The sequence below is a fragment of the Artemia franciscana genome, chromosome 2, assembly GCF_032884065.1.
Source record: "Artemia franciscana chromosome 2, ASM3288406v1, whole genome shotgun sequence".
NCBI lineage: Eukaryota > Metazoa > Arthropoda > Branchiopoda > Anostraca > Artemiidae > Artemia > Artemia franciscana.
This window is the reverse complement of record NC_088864.1, coordinates 33,529,102-33,541,583: the sequence shown is the minus strand read 5'-3', so window position 1 is coordinate 33,541,583 and position 12,482 is coordinate 33,529,102. Positions and strand designations below refer to the sequence as shown.

At 32.9% G+C, this 12,482-nt stretch overlaps 1 protein-coding gene across 1 annotated transcript in view; it reads left to right on the top strand.

The window, feature by feature from the left end:
* The window catches only part of LOC136040352 (uncharacterized), a 66,408-nt gene that overhangs the window by 11,085 nt on the left and 42,841 nt on the right, over positions 1-12,482 (top strand). The window contains exon 4 of the mRNA XM_065724602.1: positions 1,586-1,725. Coding sequence (XP_065580674.1) covers positions 1,586-1,725 — 140 coding nt within the window. The remainder of the gene's footprint in view (positions 1-1,585; positions 1,726-12,482) is intronic.

The following is a 12,482-nucleotide window of genomic DNA, read 5'->3' as shown; positions in this document are numbered from 1 at the left end:
GCTCAGTTGAACAGTTCATTCTTAGTTTGGAATCCAGTTTCTCGTCTTAAGATATTTGTGGTCCCTCAATAGTATTGGAATTCTTTGGAGATAATTTCATAAGAAAGGAAACTAACTCAAAATAAAGCATTGCTCCTTTGTAATCAACATTTGGAAAATTTGAAATTCATATTATTAAGATAAGTATGAAACAATGAATATTCCCTTAAGTTTAAACCAAAATTTCTCCAGGTTTTAGATTATTTATTCAGTATATGGCCAGGATTGAAATTTGCCCTGAGTATAATAGCTTTAAAAATGACAGGAGTACCATTAAAACTGTCACAAGAAAAAAGAAAACGCTTAAAGTACACCATATAAAATAACTTTCAAAAAATTTTTTTCTTGTCCCACCTATCATCCACCCTCCAAATATCTCTCTGTGCTGCATGGCTACACACGCTTACCTCCCCACATTCTTAATATCCACTTTACACTTACTTTTAAGAATTTCAACCATCCAATCTTTACCGTTTACCCCAATCCCAAAAGTTTCTACCCTTAAATCCTTTGACTCTGCACTAAAGTACTCTAAGTCCTTTTTTCTCCGCACATCAGGCAAAAATGCGATCCCCTCTATCACCTAAACCTCCCTAAATACTTCCTTTTTTCACTGAAAGGCATAAAATTACCCCTTGTTGAAGTGACACACCTTATATCCTCCTCCTGATGTCCCACTTTAAAATAGTCTTCCTCACTCCATACCTCCTTAACCTGCACATACACACCTAGAAACGCTGCCGTGGTCCGACCAGTCTGCCATAACTGGATCTTCTGAACACCTTTTTGATCATTTGATGGTTTAAAATCTTCTTTCTGGGTGGTAATTTCTTTATTTTTTTGCTATTAAAAGTGCATTGTCGCTTTCTCCTTCTCCAATTTGATCTGTTTTACAGTTATTTTCCCTCCAGAAAGAAAACATCTTGCCATGCTTGATAACCAATAGTTTGATCTTTTTAAACTTCACTTAAAAAATCCTCTATTCTTGATGTACCTTCTACGTCATGAATTCTTACTTTTTGGGTGATGGCTGTTCTAAATGACTGGAAATTTCGTCATTTGACTCGTCTTGAAATTGAGCAACAAGGGGATGTACATTACCAATGGCAGTAGGCTCATTTCATTAGCTATGATGAATTCAAAAGACCTATTCTTGAGCTACTTGATGAAAATTTTCTCTTACGAGTCATTTGAAAGTCTGTAACAAGGGTGTCTTTGTCCCCTTTACTAGTATGCTCATTATATTCATCATAATGAATATCTATATCTGAACCTTAAAATTCATTCTCTTTTAATGCTTAAATGTCTTTTTAAATGAAAGATAGTTTGACAAGAATAATAACACCAAAAAGAATTTGATAAACTCTTAACATCGCATCAGAGAAAATTTCACATTTCAGTAAATTCACCTTGGCTTGGAAACTATTAAGAACAAAAGAAGAATGGTTTCAAGATGCTGGGAACTGATAGTAACCTTACTTTTGTAATCTAGTTTCTCGACTTTTAATTTAGTCATTGATTTCATTTTTTTATTCTTTTTTTAAAGATCCAAGCCATCTATGGTCAATAATTCCTACTCCAACTTCAAGTCGAGTGCTGGATGTAATTGGTGGAACTCAAGTCACAATACCCTGTCGTCCCACGGATCCACATATAGCAGTTCTGCTCAAGGAGTCTAATGTTCAGGTAATCAGTTGTGGTAACTAAATAAGCTATTCTAATACACCACATAAATTTCAAGGGAAAGCAGAAAAACAAAAAAGTGAATTCTTTTCTCATAACCACGAAGGACCTATTACTTGCACAAAGATGGTTGTCTGAAACCTTTAAGACTTAGCAAAAAAATGTTCGCAAAGACATTCAATTCAATTGAGGAAAAGATACAAAAATTTGTTTAACAATGAAATTGAACTAATTTCGTGTTTAAATGTTTGGGTATTGCATTAAAAGTGTTTACACAATCCAATAAATCAAAGTCAAGGTTCCAGTTGCCAGTTATGACTTTTTCTTTCCAATTGACAGAATTTAATTTTGAAAATATTGTAGATCGGCTTGCTATCTGATTACTACGTAATCAAAAGATCCGAGGCAAAACTTTCATAAGAATTTTTTCTTCGCAATTCGTTCCTCATAGACCAAGTCTATGTCAAAGTTGTGATACTAATATAACATGTTATCTTCTCTTGGACATTGATCTCCTTAGCCACTCGATATTTGAGGAAGAATACTCCTAGACTTCTCCTTTCAGGAGTTTCAAGAACTTGTTCCTTGCTTGTTGTATTACATAGAACTGAACTTTCAATCTTCAGCTGTATTGAAAAATTAGGAAGGTTAAGGGAAACAGATAATCCAAGGTTTATTCAATCCTTTAAATCAATTATGCCTTCTACACTTTTGATTTAGCTCCACAACAGTCTTTAGTGCTATTTACTTAAAACAAAGTCAAATTCGTTCAGTTGTGTTTTTTTGTTTTCACACCAGTTGTCAAAGCTTGTTAAATTATAAATATTCAGTATTCTTGAAAAAAAGAGAAATTGTATTGAATACAACTTCTAATGCTAATAATAATTCACTAGAGCACCAAGCCGATTCAGGCTCCTGCTAAGGGACGTTCCTAAATTTCAGTGTATTAAAGCTTCACTTTTTACTTCCTCCCAAGAAATTCCAGTCTCATTTAAATCATTCCCTATGAACTTTCTCTCCCCCATGCGGGGACAATTTGCTTTTCGTATGCCTCAAGCTGGGTGATCAAAAGGAACAATCTTTGGCAATCTGTCATTCTCCTACAATACGATGCTTCTTTTAACGTTGTAATATCCCAAGTCAAAATTTTTATTTTATTCAAATCATCGAAATTGTTATTGCCTCAAGAAAAACAATGGGACCCACCAGTGCAGGCCAGGGACTATTACTACGGGGAACAACACAGATGACCTCAGATTTGTGTGGATGGGGGAGGGTGATCACTTGATCCATGGTAATATTTCTTGGAAAATATGCAAGACTCCATACTTTGAAGATAGGGCTTTGAAACCCTGGCTATTGAGTGATGAATTTTTCATAGATAGCAATCGGCTTTCTGGGTGTGTCATTCTCCTTGTTCGAAAATAAGGCAAATATTCTGAAGATTGTAGCTTTTCGTGGGTAAACTTAATCACCATAAATATCCTATTCTTTTGATATTATATATATATAATATATATATATATATATATATATATATATATATATATATATATATATATATATATATATATATATATATATATATATATATATATATATGTATTCTCAGGAGTGTATTCTCCTGATGAGCCCTTGTGTTGGGTTGTTGCCTCTGAATTATTTGTTTTTATTATTTTTTCTATTGTTTAGTAAATGACGACTTATACTTATTGACGACATGACTGCCTGTCCATGGATTATTCTTTATGGTTGATTGTGTATGGCTATGCTGTTTGACCTATGTGATTGCATGAATGAGTAGGGTTAAGGCCTCATTCAAGTGCTGGTCTATATTAATCACTAATTTAGGAAAACAGTCTTCCTTTTCTCCTTCTGTCTCTCTTTTTTTTTTCTTTTTTTTTGTGCTGTTGCATTGGTGATTTCTCTTTTCATGATATATATATATATATATATACATATATATATATATATATATATATATATATATATATATATATATATATATATATATATATATATATATATATATATATATATATATATATATATATATATATACATATATATATATATATAGTTACGCGCCATTGTAGTTGTGTCCCTGTGTCCCACCTGTGAATATATATATATATATATATATATATATATATATATATATATGTATATATATATATATATATATATATATATATATATATATATATATATATATATATATATATATATATATATATATATATATATATATACATATATATATATATATATATATATATATATATATATATATATATATATATATATATATATATATATATATATATATATATCTATATATATAAAAATAAGTTGTCTGTGGATGGATGGATGGATGGATGTGTCAGGTGACGTCACCTGAAAAAACTGGATCAGGTGACGTCAAAACTGAAAAAACTAAAAAAAGGCAAAAACTACAAAAAAAACTAAAAACTAATAAAAAAAATAAAAAAGCTAAAAAACTAAAAAAACTATAAAGGTAAAAACCAATAAAAAACTAAAAAAAAAACTGAAAAAACTAAAAAAAGGCAAAAACTACAAAAAAAACTAAAAACTAATAAAAAAAGTAAAAAAGCTAAAAAACTAAAAAAACTAAAAAAAGGTAAAAAACTAAAAAAAATAAAAAATAAAAAAAACTAAAAAAAAGGAAAAAACTGAAAAATAAGCTAAAATAAAGGTAAAAACCAATAAAAAACTAAAAAAAAAAAGGAAAAAACTAATAAATGACGACACTCAAAGAGAAAAAAAAGGCAAAAACTACAAAAAAAACTAAAAACTAATAAAAAAAATAAAAAAGCTAAAAAACTAAAAAAACTAAAAAAAGGCAAAAACTACAAAAAAAACTAAAAACTAATAAAAAAGCTAAAAAACTAAAAAAACTAAAAAAAAGGCAAAAACTACAAAAAAACTAAAAACTAATAAAAAAAATAAAAAAGCTAAAAAACTAAAAAAAACTAAAAAAACTAAAAAAAGGTAAAAAACTAAAAAAACTAAAAACTAAAAAAAACTAAAAAAGGTAAAAACTAAAAGAACTAAAAAAGAAAAAAATAAATGACGACACTCAAAGAGAAAGCGACCAGGACAAAAGGAATGTTCGATTAGCAATCAACAAAGCACCGGGACACAGGGAGTATAAATGACGACCCGGGGGAAACAGGGGGATATAAATGACGACCGGGACAAAAAAACTAAAAAGAAAAAAAAAACTAAAAACTAATAAAAAAACTAAAAAATCTAAAAATCTAAATAAGCTAAAAAAGAAAAAAAAAGGAAAAAAATAAAGGAGAAAAACAAAACTAAAAAACGAATGTATATACAGACCGGGACACCGGGATACAAATGACGACCGGGACCCGGGACACAGGGAATATAAATGACGACCGGGACACAGGGACACAACTCCGGTACACCGGGATACAAATGACGACCGGGACACAGGGAATATAAATGACGACCGGGACACAGGGACACAACTACAACGGGGACACCGGGGGAAACAGGGGGATATAAATGACGACCGGGACAAAAAAACTAAAAAGAAAAAAAAACTAAAAACTAATAAAAAAACTAAAAAATCTAAAAATCTAAATAAGCTAAAAAAGAAAAAAAAAGGAAAAAAATAAAGGAGAAAAACAAAACTAAAAAACGAATGTATATACAGACCGGGACACCGGGATACAAATGACGACCGGGACCCGGGACACAGGGAATATAAATGACGACCGGGACACAGGGACACAACTACAACGGGGACACCGGGGGAAACAGGGGGATGTAAATGACGACCGGGACACCGGGACAGGGAATGGTCGATTAGCAATCACCATCAACAAAGCTCAAGGGCAATCATTAGAATCATGAGGTATAGATCTGAATACAGATTGTTTTCCCATGGACCATTATATGTTGCATGTTCAAGAGTCGGTAAACCTGACAATCTATTTATATGCAAAGACAATGGGACAGCAAAGAATGTTGTATATTCGCAAGTTTTACGTAGTTAAAACCATATATATATATCTATCTATATTCACAGGTGGGACATAGGGACACAACTACAATGGCGCGTAACTATTATGGCGCGTAACGACTTACGCGCGTGGGGGGGCTTGGGGGGGGCGCGAAGCGCCCCCACCAACTAGGTGTTGGGGTGGCGCGAAGCGCCACCCCAACAGCTAGTATATATATAAATATATATATATATATATATATATATATATATATATATATATATATATATATATATATATATATATATATATATATATATATATATATGTGTGTGTGTAACTACGTAAAACTTGCGAATATACATCATTCTTCGCTGTCCCATTGTCTGTGCATATAAACAGATTGTCAGGTTTACCGACTCTTGAACATGCAACATATAATTGTCCATGGGAACCCGGTCGTCATTTGTGTCCCGGTGTCCCAGTCTGTAATTCCTCTTTGAGTGTCCCGGTCGTCATTTATATTCCCCGTGTCCCGGTGTCCCGGTCGTCATTTGTGTCCCGGTGTCCCGGTCTGTATATACATTCGTTTTTGAATTAGTCTTTTTTTTAGTTTTTAGTTTTTTACCTTTTTTTAGTGTTTTTAGTTATACCTCATGATTCTAATGATTGCCCTTGAGCTTTGCTGATGGTGATTGCTAATTGAACATTCCCTGTGTCCCCGTCGTCATTTATATATCCCCTTGTGCCTCCCGGCGTCCCCGTCGTAGTTGTGTCCATGTGTCCCGGTCGTCATTTATATTCCCTGTGTCCCGGTCTGTATATACATTCATCTTTGAATTGGTTTATGATGAAATAAATTTTTGTGTTTTTCCCCTTTTTTTTGTTTTTTTTTTTGGTTTTTAACTTTTTTTAGTTTTTTTAGTTTTTTTCTTTTTTTTTAGTTTTTTTGTAGTTTTTACCTTTTGTTTTAGTTTTTTTAGTTTTTTTTTTTAGTTTCAGTTTTTTCTTTTTAGTTTTTCTTTGTAGCTTTTACCTAGCCAAGGTTCGAACCTGCAACCTCTCGGACCTAGAACCTGGAACATAACGCGTTACCAACTCAGCTACTTCGGGCTTGAATACATTCGTTTTTGAATTGGTATTTGATGAAATAACTCAGACGTCATATGCGTACAGACAGACAGACAGACATAACACACATACAACTTATTTTTATATATATAGAAATATATATATATATATATATAATATATATATATATATATATATATATATATATATATATATATATATATATATATATATATACATATATATATATATATATATATATATATATATATATATATATATATATCTATATATATAAAAATAAGTTGTCTGTCTGTGGATCAGGTGACGTCATGTTTCTATGTCGACTGACGTCATGAAGTTAGTTGTCGTCATTTTTGCCATGACGGTGACGTCATTAAAGATATTTAAGACATATATATTCACGTAGAAATCTATTAATGTTTAAGTTTAAAATGACTGATGAACTTACAATGACAAAAGCCGATGAAGATGCTCAAAGAGTCTATGCCAAAAAACTTGCTGCTGATAGAGAAAGTCAGAAAAGAAAGCGTGCCGAGGAATCAAAAGAACAGCAAGGAAACAGGCTTGAGGCTAAAGAACGCAAAACCGCGCAGTTAGATGAAGATCCACCTGGACAGCGAGAGTCAAAACATATCAAAACTGAAAATGATAGCGATGATGATCGGGTTTGGGATTTTGACTTGGATAAGGTCATCAATGCCTACCAGATTTCAGTTAAAAAAAAAGGTTCGGCGATATGTATTTCATAGTGAAGCTGAAAAATAAAGAAGAAAAAGACAACTGAAAAAAGAAAAAATGTAAAAAACTAAAAAATACTAAAAAGAAAAAACACTCAAAGAGAAATTACAGACCGGGACACAAATGACGACCGGGACAGAGGGAATATAAATAACGACCGGGACACTCAAAGAGAAATTACAGACTGGGATACCGGGACACAAATGACGACCGGGACACAGGGAATATAAATGACGACCAGGACACAGGTATTTAAGAATATCGTTCAAAGACAAATTTTTAATTGTAAGAAGACCGTTGAAAGACAAATTTCTAATTGTAAAATGACTGAAGAACCTACAATGGCAACACCCGAGGAAGCTGCTCAAAACGAATGTATTCAAGCCGAAGTAGCTGAGTTGGTAAAGCGTTATGTTTCAGGTTCTAGGTCCGAGAGGCTCCAGGTTTGAGCCTTGGCTTTAGCATTAATACCAAAGGAGAAAAAAACTAAAAAAGGTAAAAACTACAAAAAAACTAAAAAGAATATATATATATATATATATATATATATATATATATATATATATATATATATATATATATATATCTTCTATCTATATATATAAAAATAAGTTGTCTGTCTGTGGATCTGTGGATCAGGTGACGTCATGTTTCTGTGTCGGCTGACGTCATGAAATTAGTTGTCAGGTGACGTCATGTTTCTGTGTCGGCTGACGTCATGAAATTAGTTGTCGTCATTTTTGCTTTGACGGTGACGTCATTCAAGTTATATAAGACATATGTTCACGTAGAAATCTATTAATGTTTAAGTTTACAATGACTGATGAAGATGCTCAAAGAGTCTATGCCAAAAAACTTGCTGCTTATAGTTCCTCGGCACGCTTTCTTTTCTGACTTTCTCTATCAGCAGCAAGTTTTTTGGCATAGACTCTTTGAGCATCTTCATCAGTCATTGTAAACTTAAACATTAATAGATTTCTACGTGAACATATGTCTTATATAACTTGAATGACGTCACCGTCAAAGCAAAAATGACGGTAACTAATTTCATGACTTAATTTCAGAACTTAATTTCTGTGTTGACTGACGTCATGAAATTAGTTGTCGTCATTTTTGTTATGACGATGCTTAGTATATTGTAAAACACATTAATTTGGTTAATAATATACCATTTAAAACACCTGGAGTAGCTGGAGTAGTCACTCGGTGAGAGAGGGTGTCAGAACGGAGAATGAGGGTCCCAGGTTCAAATCCTGGTTAGGCTAAAAAAGGTAAAAATCTAAAAACTAAAAAAAACTGAAAAAACTAAAAAAGGCAAAAACTACAAAAAAAACTAAAAACTAATAAGAAAAAAATTAAGAATAAAAATAAAAAAAAATAAAAAAGATAAAAACTAAAAAAAAAGTAAAAAGAAAAAACGAAAAAAGCTAAAAAAGCTAAAAAAAGGTAAAAACCAATAAAAAACTGAAAAGAAAAAAAGGAATAAAACTAAAAAAATTTTCATCTAAAAAACTAAAAAAAACTAAAAAAGGTAAAAACTAAAAGAACTAAAAAGAAAAAAAAAATAAAAAAAGGAAAAAAACTGAAAAATAAAGGAGAAAAAGAAAACTAAAAAAAATATAAATAAAAATAAAAAACTAAAAAGATAAAAACTTCAAAAAAAACTAAAAAGAAAAAAGAAAAAAACTAAAAAACCTAAAAAAATGTCGAAACCAATAAAAAAAAACTAAAAGGAAAAAAAGGGAAAAAATTAAAAATTTATTTCATCATATACCAATTCAAAAACGAATGTATACCGGGATGACGACCGGGACACAGGGAATATAAATGACACAACTACAACGGGGACGCCGGGGGGCACAGGGGGATATAAATGACGACCGGGACACCGGGACACAAGGAATATAAATGACGCCCGGGACACTCAAAGAGAAATCAGAGACTGGGACACCGGGACACAAATGACGACCGGGACACAGGGAATATAAATGACGACCGGGACACAGGGACATAACTACAAAGGGGACGCCGGGGTGCACAGGGGGATATATAAATGACGATGGCGACTCAGGGAATGGTCGATTAGCAATCACCATCAACAAAGCTCAAGGGCAATCATTAGAATCATGAGGTATAGATCTGAATACGGATTGTTTTCCCATTGACCATTATATGTTGCATGTTCAAGAGTCGGTAAACCTGACAATCTATTTATATGCACAGACAATGGGACAGCAAAGAATGTTGTATATTCGCAAGTTTTACGTAGTTAAAAAGATATATATATATATATATATATATATATATATATATATATATATATATATATATATATATATATATATATATATATATATATATATATATATATATATATATATATATATATATATATATATATATATATATATATATATATATATATATATATATATATATATATATATATATATATATATATATATATATATATATATATATATATATATATATATATATATATATATATATATATATATATATATATATTCACAGGTGGGACATAGGGACACAACTACAATGGCGCGTAACTAATATGGCGCGTAACGACTTACGCACTCGGGAGGGCTTGGGGGGCGCGAAGCGCCCCCACCAACTAGGTGTTGGGGTGGCGCGAAGCGCCACCCCAACAGCTAGTATATATATAAAAATAAGTTGTCTGTCTGTGTGTCTGTCAGGTGACGTCATGTTTCTGTGTCGACTGACGTCATGAAGTTAGCTGTCGTCATTTTTGCTATGACGGTGACGTCATTAAAGATATTTAAGACATATATCTTCACGTAGAAATCTATTAATGTTTAAGTTTAAAATGACTGATGAACTTACAATGGCAAAAGCCGATGAAGATGCTCAAAGAGTCTATGCCAAAAAACTTGCTGCTGATAGAGAAAGTCAGAAAAGAAAGCGTGCCGAGGAATCAAAAGAACAGCAAGGAAACAGGCTTGAGGCTGATAGAGAAAGAAAGAACAGAAAGCGTGCCGAGGAACTACCAGAGCAACGCGAAAGCAGACTTGCTGCTAAAAGAGAAAGTGAAAAAAGAAGGCGTGCCGAGGAATCACAAAAACAGCAAGAAATCAGTTTTGCTGCTGATAGAGAAAGTAAGAAAAGAAAGCGTGCCGAGGAATCACAAGAACAGCAAGAAATCAGGCTTGCTGCTGATAGAGAAAGTAAGAAAAGAAAGCGTGCCGAGGAATCAGAGCAACCTGAAAGTTATCGCCTGGTATTCAGGTACAGCCCATTCGATGATTATAGCTTGAGTAGATGTGTTCAGATCGGGACAATGTCTAAAATTTGTCCCTATTGCAAGGTCTTGAAATTCAATGGTGAAACAATGGGAATGTGTTGCGCCTCAGGAAAATTTAAACTTCCTCTATTGGCTGCACCATCAGAGCCATTGAAGACTTTCATTACTGGAACTACGTCGGAATCTAAGCGTTTTTTGTCACAAATCAGAAAATACAACTCATGTTTCCAAATGACGTCGTTTGGAGCCCAAATCGAAAATCCAGATCAATTTATGTCTACTTTCAAAGTAAAAGGGCAAATTTATCATAGAGCAGGGTCCCTTCTACCATTCTCAGGCGAGAATCATAAATTTTTACAATTGTACTTCATCAGTCATAGAAATTCTGAATTGAATGCACGTTGCGAAATTTCTCCCAACGTTGAAAGGACAATCGTTTCCCAATTGCAACATCTTTTCCACGAAAATAGTAATTTAGTGCGTCTGTTCAAAACAGCCATCGATTTGATGCCTACTGATACGCATAAAATTGTTATTTCCGCTGACAAAACGCCTCCTGGCCAACATGTGCGTAGATACAATGCTCCAACTATCGACGAAGTGGCAATCGTTATGGTCGGTGATCAGTTTTTACCTCGAGATATTATTCTTCATAAGCGAAACGCTCAGTTGTTAAGAATTGCTGAAACTCATCGATGCTACGATGCCCTACAATATCCTATCATTTTTTGGGATGGAGCCGACGGCTATCACTTTAATATTAAATTGATGAATCCAGCCACTAACAAAGAAATGAATAAGAAATGCAGTGCAATGCATTATTATTCCTATAGACTAATGATTCGGCACGATGAAGAAAATTATATTTTAAAATGCTGTGAATTGTTTCACCAATTTGTCGTTGATATGTATGCTAAAATTGAATCAGAACGTTTGCTATATATCCGCCTGAATCAGACCAAGCTCCGCTCTGAACAATACATTCATTTGCGAGATGCAGTTATAAATGACGGTAATACCACAAACGTTGGAAGATTAACAATTTTACCTTCGTCATATGCTGGCAGTCCCCGTCATATGCATGAATATGCTCAAGATGCTATTACGCATGTTCGTCTCTATGGTCGTCCAGATTTATTTATTACATTTACATGTAATCAATCTTGGGACGAGATACTGCAGCTTTTACTTCAAGGACAATCGGTGGTTCATAGGCATGACATTACGGCCCGTGTCTTCCGGCAAAAGTTGTAATCACTGATAAACTACATAGTAAAACTTGAAGTGTTTGGGTCAGTGCGATGCTGGATGTACTCAGTGGAATGGCAAAAACGAGGTTTGCCACACGCACATATACTAATCTGGCTACATAAGAAAATTACTTCGAACGAAATTGATGATGTGATTTCCGCTGAAATCTACATATATATAAATAAGTTGTCTGTTTGTGTGTCTGTCAGGTGACGTCATGTTTCTGTGTCGACTGACGTCATGAAGTTAGTTGTCGTCATTTTTGCTATGACGGTGACGTCATTAAAGATATTTAAGAAATATATGTTCACGTAAAAATCTATTAATGTTTAAGTTTAAAATGACTGATGAACTTACAATGGCAAAAGCCGATGAAGATGCTCAAAGAGTCTATGCCAAAAAAC